This window comes from Macaca fascicularis, chromosome 7 (genome assembly GCF_037993035.2).
Source record: "Macaca fascicularis isolate 582-1 chromosome 7, T2T-MFA8v1.1".
NCBI classification, from domain to species: Eukaryota; Metazoa; Chordata; class Mammalia; order Primates; family Cercopithecidae; genus Macaca; species Macaca fascicularis.
The window spans coordinates 21,190,639-21,208,971 of record NC_088381.1 but is presented as its reverse complement, the minus strand read 5'-3'; the positions used below and the strand labels follow the sequence as shown (position 1 = coordinate 21,208,971).

The 18,333-nt window shown below is 41.7% G+C and overlaps 1 protein-coding gene across 10 annotated transcripts in view; it reads left to right on the top strand.

Annotated features, from left to right (window-relative positions):
* The window catches only part of SPG11 (SPG11 vesicle trafficking associated, spatacsin), a 103,079-nt gene that overhangs the window by 66,846 nt on the left and 17,900 nt on the right, over positions 1 to 18,333 (top strand). For 6 of the 10 annotated variants that reach the window (XR_010588041.2, XM_065547864.2, XM_045395364.3 and 3 more), the window contains 7 exons: positions 951 to 1,110; positions 1,531 to 1,803; positions 2,427 to 2,627; positions 5,768 to 5,875; positions 8,789 to 8,951; positions 12,362 to 12,576; positions 13,340 to 14,081. Coding sequence is in view for 7 of the 10 variants with exons in the window: in XM_065547864.2 (XP_065403936.1) it covers positions 951 to 1,110; positions 1,531 to 1,803; positions 2,427 to 2,627; positions 5,768 to 5,875; positions 8,789 to 8,951; positions 12,362 to 12,576; positions 13,340 to 14,081 (1,862 nt within the window). In the remaining 3 variants the exon portion in view is untranslated. Of the gene's footprint in view, positions 1 to 950; positions 1,111 to 1,530; positions 1,804 to 2,426; positions 2,628 to 5,767; positions 5,876 to 7,652; positions 7,778 to 8,788; positions 8,952 to 12,361; positions 12,577 to 13,339; positions 14,082 to 18,333 lie in introns of all 10 variants that reach the window. The other 4 variants (XR_012414915.1, XR_012414916.1, XM_065547861.2 and 1 more) reach the window with 4 other exon arrangements.

Below are 18,333 nucleotides of genomic sequence, written 5' to 3'. Positions count from 1 at the left end.
TCTTCTAAAATTTGACTTTAAGTAATGTCCTTAATTTTTTCTTTGTATTATGTCAATTGATAATGGAAGCTGAAGTGACTGTACGTAAAAGCATGTCCTTACACTTCATGCCTGTTTTTCTCTATGCTGCCCCGCTGAGGCTGACCTAACCACTCCAGACCCTGAGAAGGCACCCTTTTTCTGTATATCCTATCACTGATTCTGTTCTTGGCAGAATCCTGCTTGCAGCAGAAACGTGTACCCTCCCTGTGGTGAGGAGGCCCAGGTACCCACCAGGCCTCTGAGTACTCTAAAGTGAATAGAGCAAGAGAATTAAGTGCTCAGAAAGTTTCTTGACTGACAACTTCCTCAGTTCTCCTAAGGATGCTACACAGCCAGTATAAATAGGTATTTGATTGATGCCTTGGGGAAGGAATGAATTGTGCCAGTATGATAAGCTAGCTATTCTGCCTTATGGGTGAAAGAATCTACTTTTTTCGGTCAGGCACAGTGGTTCACACCTGTAATCCCAGCACTTTAGGAATCCGAGGCGGGCGGATCACCTGAGGTTGGGAGTTCAAGACCAGCCTGACCAACATGGAGAAACCCCATCTCTACTAAAAATACAAAATTAGCTGGGCGTGGTGGTGCCTGCCTGTAATCCCAGCTACTCGGGAGGCTGAGACAGGAGAACTGCTTGAACCCAGAAGGCAGAGGTTGCAGTGAGCTAAGATTGCACCATTGCACTCCAGCCTAGGCAACAAGAGTGAAACTCTGTCTCAAAAAAAAAAAAAAGAATGAAAAAAGAATCTACTTTTCAAAGTAGCCTAATAAATATTTAGTATTTATTGGAGAATATACTGTGCTTTAATTTATATCATATTTACTCATTTTCCAGTTCAAACTAAAGCTATATTTTAATGAATTTTTTGTTTTTTCTTGACCACCCCCACCTCTAATTCTAATTATAGGTTATCCAGTGAATCTAGCAGCCAGTGGGCATTAGTGGTACAGTTCTGCAGGCTACACGATATGAAACTAAGCATATCTTACCTTAGAGAATGTGCCAAAGCAAATGATTGGCTGCAGTTCATTATTCACAGCCAACTCCACAACTACCACCCAGCAGAGGTAAGCCACTAATTGTTAGCAGTCACTCAAAAGGAAATAGGAACACTTCTCAGAAGATAGCATTCTTTCTATTGTGTAGACATAGGCCTTTTTTTTTTTTTTCTTGACATCCAGGATATGTACTGGATCCATGGGCTTTTGTTTCATGTGATACTATTATTTTTCCTAAGATTTCAGTGGGTTGGCATCAGACAAGGCACTAGTCATTAGTACTGAAGAGCTGAAAAGCTTTTGTGACTTCAGATTGAATATGGAAATTCACTCAAAAGCACCATACAACTTTGTAAAATTATATAGTAGTCACTCTGACTTAGTTCAGGGTGAGAAAGCATAATTTTGTCTATACTTTTCTCTAACATTTTCAGCTCCAGTTGAAACTGAAAGTTGGGTTTCTGTTTAATCATCTGATATGCCTTCTAGGTGAAATCCCTTATCCAGTACTTCAGCCCAGTCATTCAGGACCACTTAAGGCTGGCTTTTGAGAACTTGCCCTTAGTGCCCACCTCGAAAATGGACATCAATCAAGTCTGCAATAAGTCCTCCCAGGAACTTCAGGGAAGCAAAGAAGTGATGACCGATTTATTTGAGATTCTGCTCCAATGCTCAGAGGAGCCAGACTCCTGGCACTGGCTTCTGGTTGAAGCAGTGAAACAACAGGCCCCTATCCTCAGTGTTCTGGCCTCATGTCTCCAGGTGAGGATCATGAGAAGCCTAAATTAAGTACCCAGAGAACAATAGAATAAGTGATGAGGGACAGGAAAGGCTGATAATCAGAAGTGGGATGATGATGACAGTGAGGTTCCAGCATGTGTTTCCAAGTTCACTGCAACTTTTTGTGCTTCTCTAGCTTAGGCTCTGGGCCATTTAGTGTACTTGCTTGTGCCTTAACATTCAGTGAACTCAAGTGGTCAGAGCCTTGGCTCCTGGTTGGCAGTCACAGAGAAAGATGCTTTGGTGGACTGACCACCAGTGTTTCTTTGGTGCCTTCTTTAGCAGGGAAAAGGGACATTCCAGACAGTCCTTTAATCAGCAGATCAGTGGAGGGCAATCCTACTCTCTTACGATTCGTACTTCCCTGACTTTCACATATTCCCCCTTCTGTCTGCTTCTTGGTCTTTTGACCTGCAACACTCTGCAGGACAGTTTAGAATGGTCCCTTGGTTGCTCATTAGTTTGTTTCATGTTTGAAGGCTTTTCAAGCCATTTTAACTAATTAAGTTGGGTGACTTATTCTAAACAGGAAATACCCATCTGTAGCATTTGAACATTTGCCAGGTAATCCAGGCCTAGTTGTTATTTTATTTATCCCATGGCAGGGTGCCAGTGCCATTTCTTGTCTCTGTGTTTGGATCATCACTTCTGTGGAGGACAGTGTTGCAACTGAAGCCATGGGACACATTCAGGACTCGATAGAGGACCATACCTGGAACCTTGAGGATCTTTCAGTCATCTGGAGAGCATTATTAACAAGACAGAAGAGCAAAACTCTCATCAGAGGTTTCCAGCTTTTCTTTAAGGTAGTGATCGTTGCTTCACTTCTTTCCAGAGCTTACGGGGTTACTTCAGCATATCCCCTCTTGGCTTTTTCTTATTTCCATCCTTGCATTTTTTTTAGCCAACAGCAGATGATGATGATGATATTAGAAGTACCATTTACTGGCAGGGCACGGTGGCTCATGCCTGTAATCTCAGCACTTTGGGAGGCTGAGGCGGGCGGATCACTTGAGGTCAGGAGATTGAGACCAGCCTGTCCAACATGGTGAAACCCTGTCTCTACTAAAAATACAAAACTTAGCCGGGCATGGTGGCATGGGCCTGTAATCCCAACTACTCGGAAGGCTGAGGGAGGATAATTGCTTAACCTGAGAGGTAGAGGTTGCAGTGAGCTGAGATCGTGCCACTGCACTCCAACCTAGGTGACAGAGCAAGACTCCATCTCAAAAAAAAAAAAAAAAAAAATTACCTTAGCAAAGTGGTATTTTTTTATTTTATTTTACTTTATTTTACTTTTTGAGACAGGGTCCTACTCTGTCACCCAGGTTATAGTTCATTGTCATGATAAGGCTCACTCCAGCCTCAACCTCCAAGGCTTAGTTGATCTTCCCAACTCAGCCTCCCAGGTGGGTAGGACCACAGGCACACGCCACCATGCCCGGGTTTTTTGTTTGTTTGTTTGTTTGTTTTTGTTTTTTTCTTTTGTATTTTTAGTAAAGATGGAGTTTCACCATGTTGACCAGGCTGGTCTCGAACTCCTGGACTCAAGCGATCCTCCTACCTCATCTTCCCAAAGCACTGGGATTACAAGCATCAGTCACCACACCTGACCCAGGGTGTGGTGTTTTTTTTGTTTTTTGTTTTTTGTTTTTTGTTTTTTTTTTTTTGAGACAGAGTCTCACTCTGTCGCCCAGGCTAGAGTGCAGTGGCATGATCTCGGCTCACTGCAACCTCTGCCTCCCGGGTTCAAGCAGTTCTCCTGCCTCAGCCTCCCAAGTAGCTGGGACTACAGGCACGTGCCACCATGCCCGGCTAATTTTTTTGTATTTTTAGTAGAGATGGGGTTTCACCATGTTGGCCAGGCTGTTCTCAATCTCCTGACCTTGTGATCCACCCACCTCAGCCTCCCACAGTGCTGGGATTACAGGTATGTACCACTGTGCCCAGCCTCAGGATGCTTTTAATACATTATTTTAGTGAGTTTTCACAATAATCCTATGTGAAAATAATATTAGATATTATGGACCAGACATGGTGGCTCACACCTGTAATCCCAGCACTTTGGGAGGCCAAGGCAGGCAGATCATTTGAGGCCAGAAATTTGAGACCAGCCTGGCCAACATGGCAAAACCCCGCCTCTACTAAAAATACCAAAAAAAAAAAAAAAAAAAAATCCGGGCGTGGTGGGATGCACCTGTAAACCCAGCTACTTGGGAGGTCGAGGCACGAGAATCACTTGAACCCGTGAGGTGGAAGTTGCAGTGAGCCAAGATCGCGCCACTGCACTCCAGCCTGGGTGACAGAGCGAGACCGTGTCTCAAAAAAAAAAAGATACTATGAAGTGATGTTGCCCTCATTTTACACACTAATAAATCAAGGCTCACAAAACTTAAGTAACCTACCCAAGGTCTCAAAATACTTTAGTAAATGGTGTATTTACAGTTCAGAGCCATACTTTCTAATTCAGAACTCCTATTATCTGACTGAGCGACTCCCACTGACAACAATAAAATGTATGAATCAGTGCCACAGGCAACAATAGGTAAGGTGGGTCAGTAGAGCTGATTATCCAGGTATGTGTGTTTAAAATGTTATGCCTGGGTATGCTGGCGCACACCTGTAATGTCAGCACTTTGGGAGGCCTAGGTGGATGGATCAGTTGAGTCCAAGAGTTCAAGATCAGCCTGGGCAACACGGCAAACCCCATCTCTACAAAAAATACAAAAATTAGCCTGGCATGGTGGCACATACCTCTAGTCCCACCTACTCTAGAAGCTGAGGTGGGAGGATCACCTGAGGTCAAGGCTGTAGTGAGTGAGCTGTGATCATGCCACTGCACTCTAGCCTGGGTGACAGAATGAGGCTGTGTCTCAAAAAAATAATAAATTAAAAAAATAATAAAGGTGTCATAGCACCATCTGGTGGAATGCTTCCTGCCCGTGTGCAGTGGGCCAAGTATAGAATAGACAGAGAATGCCAGGCGCAGTGGCTCACGCCTGTAATCCCAGCATTTTGGGAGGCAGAGGCGGGTGGATCACCTGAGGTCCAGAGTTCGAGACCAGCCTGACCAACATGGAGAAACCCCGTCTCTACTAAAAATACAAAATTAGCTGGGCATGGCGGCACATGCCTGTAATCCCAGCTACTCCGGAGGCTGAGGCATGGCTTGAACCTGGGAGGTGGAGGTTGCGGTGAGCTGAGATCGCGCTATTGCACTCCAGCCTGGGTAACAAGAACGAAACTCCGTCTCAAAAAGAATAGACAGAATGGATTGTTGAGTAGGTGTAACTGGCCTGAGTATCATTTTTCCAAAAGGAAAATATATTTAACTTTCTTTTTAAAGTACGTGATTTAATCTGTGAAGCTATTGCTAATAGCCCTTTTTTTTTTTTTTTTTGAGGCAGAGTCTTGCTCTGTTGCCCAGGCTGGAGTGTGGTGATGTGATCATAGCTACAGCTTCGACCTCCAGGTCTCAAGTGATCCTCCCTCACTTGTAGCTGGGACTATAGGCACATGCCACCACACTTGGCTAATTTTAATTAATTAATTTATTTATTTATTGAGACAGAGTCTCACTCTGTCGCCCAGGATGGAATGCAGGGGCACAGTCTTGGCTCATTGCAACCTCCACCTCCCAGGTTCAAGTGATTCTCATGCCTCAGCCTCTGGAGTAGCTGGGATTGCAGGCATGCATCACCATGCCTGGCTGCTTTTTTATATTTTAAGTAGAGATGGGGTTTCATCATGTTGGCCAAAGTGGGCTCGAACTCCTGGCCTCAGGCGATCCCACTGCCTCAGCCTCCCAAAGTGCTGGCATTACAGGCATGAGCCACCATGCCCTGCCTTATTAATAGCATATTTAACATTCTCTTATTTGGCATTATTCATTGAAAAAATATTGAGTTCAAAATTTTGTAATTTTTTTTCGAACTTTTTGTCAAAGGATTCCCCATTACTATTGGTGATGGAGATGTATGAACTGTGTATGTTCTTCAAGAATTATAAAGAAGCTGAAGCTAAACTTCTGGAGTTTCAGGAGAGCCTTGAAATAGTAAGTTGGAATTATGGTGCTCTTTCTTACTGATCTGAACTTGGTTGGCATGCATGGCCTTTTTTTGTTTTTGTTTAAAGACTTGGTCTCACTCAGTTACTCAGGCACACCGCTATGATCACAGCTCACTGCAGCCTCGAACTCCTAGGCTCAAGGGATCCTCCTACCTCAACCTCCCAAGTAGCATGGCTAATTTTTAATCTTTTTTTTTTTTTTCTTTTTTGAGACACTGTCTGGCTCTGTCACCCAGGCTGGAGTGCGGTGGCATGATCTCGGCTCACTATAACTTCCGCCTGCCAGGTTCAAGCGATTCTCCTGCCTCAGCCTCCCAAGTAGCTAGGATTACAGGTGTCCACCACCACACCCAGCTAATATTTTTTGTTTTTAGTAGAGATGGGGTTTCACCATGTTGGTCAGGCTGGTCTCGAACTCCTGACCTCAAGTAATCCACCTGCCTCAGCCTCCTGAAGTGCTGGGATTACAGGCGTGAGCCACTGCACCCAATCATTTTTAATATTGTTTTTATAGGGAAGAAGTCTTGCTTTGTTGCCCAGGTTGGTTTGGAACTCCTTGCCTCAAGCAGTCCTCCCGCCTTGGCCTCTCAAAGTGTTGGGATTACAGACATGAACCACCATGTCCGGCCACGTTGGTCTTCACTATAATAAAGATTTGAAAGTTACATATTTGAAAATACCAAATCAGTTATTTGAATATGCCTAGGATTCTGAAACCACAGAAAATAGGCACATTAATTTCCTTAGTCTGTTTCTTCCTGTGGCTCGTTGGATACCTCCCAGGTATCTTCTTATTCTTGCCTGACCAGCTTAACTAGTTCCATCATCTGCTGACATTAGTTCCTTTTCTTAGAACCACAGAGTTAAGTATACAAGTAATTAAAGACTAAGGACTAATGCCCTAATCCCAGCTAATTTTAACAAGGACGCTCAGGAGGATAAAGAATCAAGAAGAGAAATATTTTTTAAAAAAGAATAGAACTTTTGTTCTTCTAAACATCAAAATCCAGTCAGAATGGTTATAGAAAACATTCAGGAACAGTGTCTAAGCAGGAATAGTAGCAATTTAGTGAGCTAACTACCAGTGTTCTTTCTCATAATAATTCCCTTAAACACTTTGCATTAAGGGAGATGCTGCAAAAGCAAAATGATCTTTGTACTTACCAGTAGGTAAGTCCTATTGGAATTTAAGAGAGGAGGATGAGAAATGTACAGGGAGGACCACATAGGGCATAGGAGAGAGAGTAGAGAAGGAAATTCATTCCAGGTAGGGGTAAGAAGATAGCAGTAATGTGACATATGATTTTATAAACCATTCCTTAATTTAAGATCTTGGCAGTCTTGAGAATTCCATTGAAGGGAATATTGTCTTCTAAAACTTACATCACAGCCAAAAAGCCCTGCATATTAAACTTACCTTCAGAGTGACTTTTATAGTATGTTCAGAAGTATACAGGAAGTATTCAGCCAAGACTAGAGCCTAACTCAGCACTAGGCACAGAGGTACTGAATTATAAGCTTTTGGTGCCTATTAATATATACATTTTTTGAAACCCAGCAGTTAAGTTTCTATTCCACCAAAATGCCCAGTATTTTGGGGGGTTATGTTGTATGAAGTCTAGAGTGAACTACAAAACTGTAGTGACTGAGAACTAAATATTAGTCTTCCAAAAATAATACGAAGCAAGAGCCAAAGTAAAAATCAGGAATGAAGTCACAAAAGAAGCATCTGTCAAGCACAGTCATCATACCTGTAATCCCAGCACTTAGGGAGGCAGAGGCGGGAGAATGGCTTGAGGCCAGGAGTTTGACCAGCCTGGGCAACATAGTGAGACCCTGTTCTTCACCAACACAAAGGAAAGAAAAACAACAGCAGCAGCCGCAGCAGGTAAGAAAGCACCACTCCTCTGAAATCAGCCTTTTCCTGCAGCATCCTAGAAGATATTTTTTGCCACACCTACTTGTAGAAATGCAGCCTGCCACTTGAATTCATCTTCCTATTAATATTTTTAGCATTCAGTTGAAATGATGTAAATCCAAGCTTCTTAACTGGGACCATTCTCCAACAAGAATAAACTATAAGCAAAATGGTAGAACTAGCGAAGTAATGTTAGGCAAGTCTTTCTGAGCGGTTTTTATAATGTGAATTTAAAATCCTCTGGATTCAAGGGCAGGCCTACATCCCTCTTTAAAGAAGCTGCTAGGCCAGGCATGGTGGCTCATGCCTGTAATCCCAGCACTTTGGGAGGCCAAGGCAGGCGGATCATCAGGTCAGGAGTTCGAGACCAGCCTGACCAACATGGTGAAACCCTGTCTCTATTAAAAATACAAAAAAATCAGCCGGGTGTGGTGGTGTGCACCTGTAATCCCAGCTACTCAGGAGGCTGAGGCAGGAGAATCACTTGAACCCAGGAGGCAGAGGTTACAGTGAGCCAAGATTGCACCAGTATACTCCAGCCTGGGCAGCAGAGCAAGACTCCGTCTCAAAAAAATAAAATAAAATAAAAATAAAGAGGCTGCTAAGTGAGACGTCTGATTAATTTCACAGCAACTCAGAGGGCTATTAAGTTGACAGTCACTAAGTAGGAATATTTTACATTAACTCTGTAGTTAGCATTCAGTCTTTACGACTCTTGCCCATCTTTTTCACACATGCAGCTCTATACCAGAACTTTCCACAAAGAGACAATGTGCAAAGCTGCTGAGGAGGGCTTGTTTTTGCCAGTCCTCTGAGCCCCATTACCAGTTCCTGCCATTTGGAAAGGCAGGAACCCCCGCTTTATGACAGGCAATAGCTTTTGAGGGAATTTTAGCTTCCTTAGAGGTTCCCAAATTTGGAGGTTTTGATTTGCTATTCTCATGAAACTCCTTTCCCTAAGCCTCTCTTTTTCTTTTATAGCTTAACACAGCAGCCACAAAGGTCCACCCTGTCATCCCTGCTATGTGGCTGGAGGATCAGGTGTGTTTCCTTTTGAAGCTTATGCTACAGCAGTGTAAGACCCCATATGAGCTGGGGAAGCTTTTACAGCTCTTTGTTGAAAGAGAGCATCTCTTCTCTGATGGTAAGACAATCTTTACAGTTAAGTTGCTATTAAGAAGTTAGCTTCCTTAATCTTGAAAATACTTTAGAGGGATAGTTAGGAAATTAAAATGCATGTAACATTAACTTACAGTGTGCAACTGGGGGTAAAGAAGTTACAGAGAACTTTAAATTGTGGTTAAAATATTCAAGAAATAATACAACAGCATAAAACATAAATAATATCCAATCATCTCATTCTAAGCAGTTACCAAATAGCCACATTTCTTCCTGGCTGGCTTCTACATTACCCTGTTGCGGGGGTCCAACCCACAGACCCTGACCTAGTGATGGACCAAGACGTACACTGACTGAGATACTTGGCCTGTCAGTCCGGCTGAGGGGCTCTGCTCTGAGTCTGGAGCATAAGCTGGCAAAGCTGGCAAAGTTCGCATTTATTTAGTACAGATTAAATGGCAAAGGTTTCAAGTAAACACCATTAGATGGTAATTAACATTGCCGATAGTAGAGAGCAATTATGCATCTGCGGTTGATCGATGGTTGGTCTTAGGACCACATGAGTAAACAAGCTATTTAGATAAACTTCCCCACATTCCCTTGTTACTAGCTTTTTTGCTATCAACTAAAGGTAAAAAGGCTGCCTTCAGCCATATCTGTCACTGAAGCTGTACAGACTGCCTGGCCTTCCAAGAAGGTTTGTGTTTATTTATTTCCTATAACTATTATATAATTTTTCTTATATTAATATATAATTATCCTTATATAATATTTTCTATAACTATCTATCATAAATTTTCCTCTACAATTTTTCCCACCACCCTGACTGAACTCCCACACCCTGTCACTATCTTCTCTATGGCAAGTAACCTTAGCATTGCTCAGGGTCATAAACCCTACTTCAGAAATGCACAATTCATTTTTAAAGTTTCAGAGACAAATTGTGCTTTTTTTTTTTTTTTTTTTTTTTTAGTTTCCTTGAGACATTGGCAGTCTCTAAACTTGTTGCTGATTGAATCAAACAAATATTGCTTTATTATCTTTTCCACTTGTTTGATAATTTCAAGTTTTTACTGAATGATATTTTGTTCTTTTATACTATATTCTGACAGTTTGGCTACTAGGGTTATTTTCTCACATTTAAACTCACAGATGTTCAACTGGAGAGCTCAGATTTGCACAGAACACTGACAGAATCCTGAGCTCAGAGCCAGTTGTTGCAGGCTGTGGATCTGATGACTAAGAGGAAAAAGGGGTTTTTCCGAAATGTAATGGATGTAAGATGGTACTTATCAGTTACTATGCAGACCAAAAATAAGTCCTTTTAACATATAGGTGTTTTCATTGATCTGTAGTAATTATAATTTTTTTCAAAAAATGAATTTCCTGTTGTTTGCCATAATCTATCTTTGAATAATTATAAGGATCTACTACATTGTTAAACATGACTATAATACTTTTATTCTATAATTTTTCCGATTTTTAGAAACTGTTACTATGTGTGGATATTTAACATTTATTTGCTTAGAGGACAGGAATATGTTCTTTTTTTTTTGAGACAGAGTCTGGCTCTGTTACCCAAGCTGGAGTGCAGTAGCACGTCCTCAGCTCACTGCAACCTCTGCCTCCCAAGCTCAAGCGATCCTCCCACCTCCACCTCCTGAGTAGCTGGGATTACAGGCACACACCACCACACCTGGCTAATTTTTGTATTTTTTGTTAGAAATGGGGTTTTGCCATGTTGCCCAGGCTAGTCCCAAGCTCCTGAGCTCAAGCACTCCTCACACCTCGGCCTCCCAAAGTGCTGGGATTACAAGCATGAACCACTGTGCCCAGCCGGGAATATGTTCTTTAAAAACCTGTGTTTTATATGATGCCAGCAAAACTCAACATGCCTGTGTTAGTGGTTATTGTGCAGGATGTCTCACTGTCCCCAGAACTACCTAAATCAGACTGCTGCCCAGCAGGTGGCATTGGAAATAGCCTCCTGTGGAATGTTTCTCATGCCCCTCTCTTATGGTAGGACATACATAGATTCTACTTAGACTGTTTGGGAAAAGGCGCAAACCCAGCCACATAAATTGTTGGCAGAGAATTCTTTGTTTTTGTTTAATAGAGACAAAGGTCTTACCATGTTGCACAGGCTGGTCTCTTGAACTGGCCTCAAGCGATCCCTCTTGCCTTGGTCTACCAAAGTGCTGGGATTATAAGTGTGAGCCACTGCACCTGGCCAAGAATTCTTAGTGTTACTAATAATTTCCAAGGGATATCAGGAGGAGCTCAATTAGGTCTCCCTGGGGTAAGTAGATAAATTTTAGAGGTGCAAGTGATGCTCATTCTGAATACAGTGTGCCACATTAGAGGCTACTGGCCAGCTGGAGATTTAACTGTCCTACAAGTTCTCTGTCTTGATCCACATGATTCCTGCATTGAATGAACAAATGACCACTAAGTCAGACAAATTTGATCACGGTAGGAGACAAATCCAGAAAGAGAGAGACTAGCCTGAATGACCAAAATCTTCCCAAGGTTACTGTGTTTCTGCTACATTGAAGGCCACCAACCTCTGCCCTGTATATAAAGCCAGATGTATAGATTGAGTTCATGTGCTAATCTCTACCCTTTTTTTTTTTTTTTTGAGACAGAGTCACTCTGTTGCCCAGGCTGGAGTACAATGGCATCACCTCAGCTCACTGCAACCTCTGCCTCCCAGGTTAAAGTGATTCTCCTGCCTCAGCCTCTCGTGTAGCTGGGATTACAGGCATGTGCCACCACAGTGGGTTAATTTTTGTATTTTTAGTATATACAGGGTTGCACTGTATTGGTCAGGCTGGTCTTTTCTGACCTCAAGTGATCCACCCACTTCTGCCTCCCAAAGTGCTGGGATTACAGGCATGAGCCACTGCGCCCAGCCATTAATCTCTTAACACTTCATACTATATGACAAGCAAGTACAGTCAGACTTTACCACTAACAATTTTTCTGGACCATTTTTTTTTGGTGTCTTTGGTACGCAGGAGCTACCTTATGGCTTCCTCTGCTAGTCAACCAGAGTAGAAAAATAGCTTTTTTTGTCCGGGCACAGTTGAGAGCAGCCTGGACAACATGGTGAAATCCCATCTCTACTAAAAGTACAAAAATTAGCCAGATGTGGTGGTGCACGCCTGTAGTCCCCACTACTCAGGAGGCCGAGGCAGGAGGATCCCTCGAACCCAGGAGGTGGAGGTTGCCGTGAGCCAAGATCACACCACTGCATTCCAGCCTGGGTGACAGTGAGACTCCATCTCAAAAAAACAGAAAACTCGCTTTTTATTTTTCCTTTAACCACATTACTATGTTAAACATGTATATTTTCACCCGATATTGCATTACTCTTGAAATGCTGTAGTGGCATTTTATTGACTAAATGTTTATATCCTCTTCTCTTTGCCACAGGTCCAGATGTGAAAAAGCTGTATGTCCTTTGCCAAATTTTGAAGGATACATCCATAGCCATTAATCATATAATTATTACCTGCTACAGCATTGAGAATTTTCAGCATGAATGTAAATCTATTTTGGAAAGACTGCAGACAGACAGACAGTTTGCTTTGGCCAGGAGGGTAGCAGAATTAGCTGAGTTACCTGTGGACAACTTGGTTATTAAAGAGGTATCATTGGTCTTTTAAGTTATTTAAAATCTTAACTTTTAAAATCAGCATTAAACAGTAAATCAAATGAGATATATAATTTATAGGAGATAAGGCTTTTTTTACTTTTGACACACACATTACTTTCAGAAATGGATGAGCCTACAATGCCCATTATTGAGAAATGTGTACTGCAAATGCAACATTAGTTTGTAGGATATGCTACAACTATTTTCCTTTGAATGGAATTAAATATAAGGGGGCTTCCACTTAAACCCCATTCCATGAGATCAATCAAGAATTGTTTTTCATACCATAACTTTCCAGATAAAATATCCAGGGTCATCTGTAGCCAAATCTCTGTTTGCTGATTTGATTTGGTTTTAACAAGTATGATAACGCCAGGTGCAGTGGCTCATGCCTATAATCCCAGCACTTTGGGAGGCCAAGGCAGGAGGATTGCTTAAGCCTGGGAGTTTAAGACCAGCCTGGGCAACATAAGGAGACCCTGTCTCTACAAAAAATTAAAAATTAGCCAGGCATGATGGCACACACCTGTGGTCCCAGCTCCCTGGGAGGCTGAGGTGGGAGGATCTCTTGTGTCCAGGAGGTTGAGGCTGCAATGTGCTGTGATCACCAGCCTGGGTGACAGACCGAGACCCTGTCTCAAAAGAAAAAAAAAAAACCAAACAAACAAACAAGTATGATATACTTAGGGAACATGAGCATTTATGATACTTCTTTATCCAAGAAAGGCTAAAATCTGCTTTGTTAAATTTCACAGATAACACAGGAAATGCAGACTCTAAAACACATTGAACAGTGGTCACTAAAACAAGCAAGAATTGACTTCTGGAAAAAATGCCATGAGAATTTTAAGAAACATTCAATTTCAAGCAAAGCAGCTTCTTCCTTTTTCTCAACTCAGGCCCATGTGGCATGTGAGCACCCAGCTGGATGGAGCAGCATTGAGGAACGCCATCTGCTGCTCACCTTGGCAGGGCACTGGCTTGCCCAGGAGGATGTGGTGCCCTTGGACAAGCTGGAGGAGCTGGAGAAGCAGATCTGGCTCTGCCGCATCACCCAGCACACTCTTGGAAGAAATCAGGAGGAAACAGAGCCCAAATTTTCTCGACAGATCTCAACTAGTGGTGAACTTTCCTTTGATAGTTTAGCCAGGGAGTTTTCCTTCTCCAAGTTGGCTGCTCTGAACACATCAAAATACTTAGAACTTAACAGCCTTCCATCCAAAGAGACATGCGAGAATAGACTGGATTGGAAAGAGCAGGAGTCACTAAACTTTTTGATTGGACGCCTACTGGATGATGGCTGTGTGCATGAAGCAAGTAGAGTATGCCGGTATTTTCATTTCTATAATCGAGATGTCGCCTTGGTGTTGCACTGCAGAGCACTGGCCTCAGGAGAAGCTAGTATGGAGGATCTGCACCCAGAGATCCATGCTCTCCTACAAAGTGCTGAGCTGCTTGAGGAAGAACCCGACATTCCCCTAAGGAGAGTCCACAGCAGTAAGTGAAAGAGATCAGACGGCCCAGAGTCTTAAATGGCACTGTTAGCACTGTCTCCAAGAAGGAAGGGACCCTTGTGGCAGAATAGTTATACCAAGTTAAGGGGACAACAACTTTTTTCCAGGTAATCTGTAAACTAGCCAATTAACTAGTCAATGAAATAGAAAGACCTATGTCTTTTAAACTAGCTATGTTTCAAGTTAAAGGGAATCTATCTGATTTGTAGCTAGTTCACTGAAATTTATTCTACATATTCTATACATCTGTAAATTTAATCGTTTCCAGTCTTACATTGATAGTATATAGAAATTTTTGTTTGTTTTTCTTTTTGGGTTTTTTTGTTTGTTTGTTTGTTTTTGTTGTTTTTTTCAGATGGTGTTTCACTCTTGTCGCCCAGGCTGGAGTGCAATGGTGTGGTCTCAGCTCACTGCAACCTTTGCCTCCCGGGTTCAAGTGATTCTCCTTCCTTAGCCTCCCAAGTAGCTGGGATTAGAGGTGCCCATCACCAATCCTGGCTAATTTTTGTGTTTTTAGTAGAGACTGGTTTCACCATGTTGGCCAGGCTGGTTTCAAACTCCTGACCTCAGGTGATTCGCCCACCTCACCCTCCCAAAGTGCCAAGATTACAGGCATGAGCCACCGCACCCAGCCAGAAATGTGTTCTTTATGTTAACTTTATACTGTATGACTTTGTTAAACTTGCTTATTCTAGGAGATTTCTTGTAGATTGCTCAAGATTTTCTATATGGACATTTGTGTCAGCTGCAGTATTTCTGCCTTTCCAATCTGTATGCCTTTTATTTCTTGTTCTCTCGCTTTATTGCACTGACTAGGCCTTTCAGTACTATGTTGGATAGGAGTGGTGAGAGGACATCCGTACCTTTTTACTGACCTTAAAGGGAAAATATCTGATCTTTCATCATTAAGTATGGTATTAGCTGTAGGTTTTTGAAGATAGGCTTTATCATGTTGAAAAAGTTCCCTTCTATTCCTGGTTTGCTGAGAATTTTTATCATGAATCAGTTTGAATTTAGTCATGTTATTTCTGCATCTGTTAATCTGATCATGTGGTTTTTTTTCTTTAGACTATTAATATAGTAGATTACTTAGTTGATTTTTTTTAATATTGGACCAGCCTTGAATTCCCCATTTAAATAAATCCAGTTTGGGCCTGGTGCATTATTCTTTTTAATTTTTTGCTGTAATCAATTTGCTGTTTTGTTAAAGATTTTTACATTTATGTTCATGAGGAATGTTATTCTGTAATTTTCTTTATGGTACTGTTTTTGTTTTTGAGACGGAGTCTCACTCTGTTGCCTAGGCCAGAGTGTAGTGCGTAATCTTGGATCACTGGAACCTCCGCCTTCCAGGTTCAAGTGATTCCCCTGCCTCAGCCTCCCAAGTAGCTGGGATTACAGTTGTGTACCACCACGCTTGGCTACTTTTTGTATTTTTAGTAGAGACGGGGTTTCACCATATTGGCCAGGCTGGTCTTGAACTCCTGACCTCAAGTGGTCTGCCCACCTTGGCCTCCCAAAGTGCTGTGATTACAGGCGTGAGCCACCATGCCCAGCCTTTTTTTTTACTGTTTGGTTTTTGTATCAAGGTAATGCTGGTTTCATGAGTTAGAAAGTATTCCCTCCTCTTTGATTCTCTGGAAAACATTGTGTAGAACTGGTGTTATTTCTTCCTTAAATGCTTAGTAGAATTTACCAGTAAAACTATCTGAGACTGGAGATTTCCATTTTGGAAGATTTTAAACCACAAATTCAGTTTCTTAAATAATTACAGGACTATTCAGGTTATCTTTCTCATCTCGGGTGAGTTTTAGCATTTTGTGATTTTCAAGGGAAACTTTTTCTTCTGCTTTTTGGGTTATTTGAACATTTTTTAGTCTTCCATTTTAATTGATTATGATTTTGACTATATCTTTGTATAGTTTAATTGGTTTTTTTAGAGATGACAATGTACATCCTTAACTTTCCACAGTATACTTAGAATCAATATTTTACCACCTCAGCTGGAATGTAGGAGGAACCTTACCACCATTTAGGTCACTTTACTCTTCTCCCTTTACATCCTACTTGCCTTTTATTACTTCTGCATACATTGAAAACCTCATTAAACAATGAGGTTTTTGTTCTTAGCCGAAAAATATATTTTAATAAACCCACCTTGGCCTCCCAAAGTGTTGGGGTTATAGGCATGAGCCACCACGCCTAGCCTTTTTTTTTTTTTTTTGAAATAATCAGTTTTTCATCATCTGAGAATGTCTCTATCTTACCTTCATTCCTAAAGGATGTTTTGCTGGATATAGAAAATTAGTTATTTTCAGGCCAGGTGCAGTGGCTCACACCTGTAATTCCAGCACTTTGGGAGGCTAAGGCAGGCAGATCAGTTGAGCTCAGGAGTTCAAGACCAGCCTGGGCAACATGGCAAAACCCCGTCTCTACAAAAAATACAAAAATTAGCCAGGTGTGGTGGCGCATGCCTACAGTCCCAGCTACTTGAGGGGCTAAGGCACGAGGATCGCTTGAGCCCAGGAGGATAAGGCTGCAATGAACCGTGTTCATGCCACTGCACTCCAGCCTGGGCAACAAAGTGAGAACCTGTCTCAAAAAATAAATAAGAAAATTAGTTGTTTTCTTTCAGCACTTGAAAATGTTGTTCACTTCCTTTTGGCCTCCATGGTGTCTGATGAAAAATCTGCAGTCAATTGAATCATTGTTCATCTATATAAATAGTGCTTATTTCTCTGGTAGCTGTCAGTGTTTTTTTCTGTTGTTGGTCTTCAGCAGTTTGATTATATTGTAACTGGATATGTATTTCTTTGGCTTTATTCATATATTTGGGGTTTACTGAGCTTCTTGAATATGTAGGTTTATGTGTTTTACCAAACTTGGGTAGTGATCAGCCATAATTTTTTTTAATATTTTTATTTTCTCAGCACTATACCCTATCTCCTCTCCTTCTGGAACTTCAAATATATGAATATATAATTTTTGTTATTATCTCATAATTCCTTGAAGTTTTGTTCAGTTTTTGTTTGTGTGTTTGTTTGTGAGACGGAGTCTCGCTTTGTTGCCAGGCTGGAGTGCAGTGGCGCGATCTTGGCTCGCTGCAACCTCTGCCTCCCAGGTTCAAGTGATTCTCCTGCTTCAGCCTCCCAAGTAGCTGGGACTACAGGCACACGTCACCACACCCAGCTAAGTTTTGTATTTTTAGTACAGATAAGGTTTCACCATGTCGGCCAGGGTGGCCTCAATTTCTTGACCTCGTGATATGCCTGCTTCGGCCTCCCAAACTGCTGGGATTACAGGCGTGAGCCTCCACACCTGGCCAGTTCAGTTTTTTTAAAACTTTTTTTCTCTCTGTTGTTCAGATTGGATAATTTCTGTTATTGAATTTTATTTCTATGATTTTAAAATTTCAGTTACAGCCATGTATTAACAATGAGGATACATTCTGAGAAATGCATTGTTGAGTGATTTCATCACTGTGCAAACATCTTAGAGCATACTTATACAAACCTAGGTGGTATAGACTTCTACACACCTATGCCAAATGGTGTATAGCCTATCATTCCTGGGCTACAAGCCAGTACAGCATGCTACTGTACTGTAGTTGATTATAACATAATGGTAAGTATTTGTGTATCTAGACATATCTAAACATAGAAAAGGTACAGTAAAAAATATGATATAAATATTTTTTAGCTTCAGGAAATAAACAATTGGAGATTTTCATTTAAATTTTTTTTTTTTTTTGAGACTGAGTCTGTCGCCCAGACTGGAGTGCAGTGGCGAGATCTTGGCTCACTGCAGGCTCTGCCTGCCGGGTTCCATTCTCCTGCCTCAGCCTTCCCAGTAGCAGGACTACAGGCGCCCACCACCACACCCGGCTAATTTTTTGAATTTTTAGTAGAGACGGAGTTTCACCGTGTTAGCCAGGGTAGTCTCGATCTCTTAACCTTGTGATCCGCCCGCCTCTGCCTCCCAAAGTGCTGGGATTACAGGCGTGAGCCACTGCACCCGGCCTAAAAAAAATTTTTTAAATAGTACAATTTGTAAAGGGCTCTTAACGTTAATGGAGCTTACAGGACTAGAAGTTGCTCTGGTTGTCACTAAGTGGTAAATGTGAAAACTTAGGATATTACTGTACATTACTGTAGACTTTATAAATGCTGTACATTTAGGCTACACTAAATTTATTTAAAAATTAAGTAATCGTGGTATGTCACAATGACTATGAT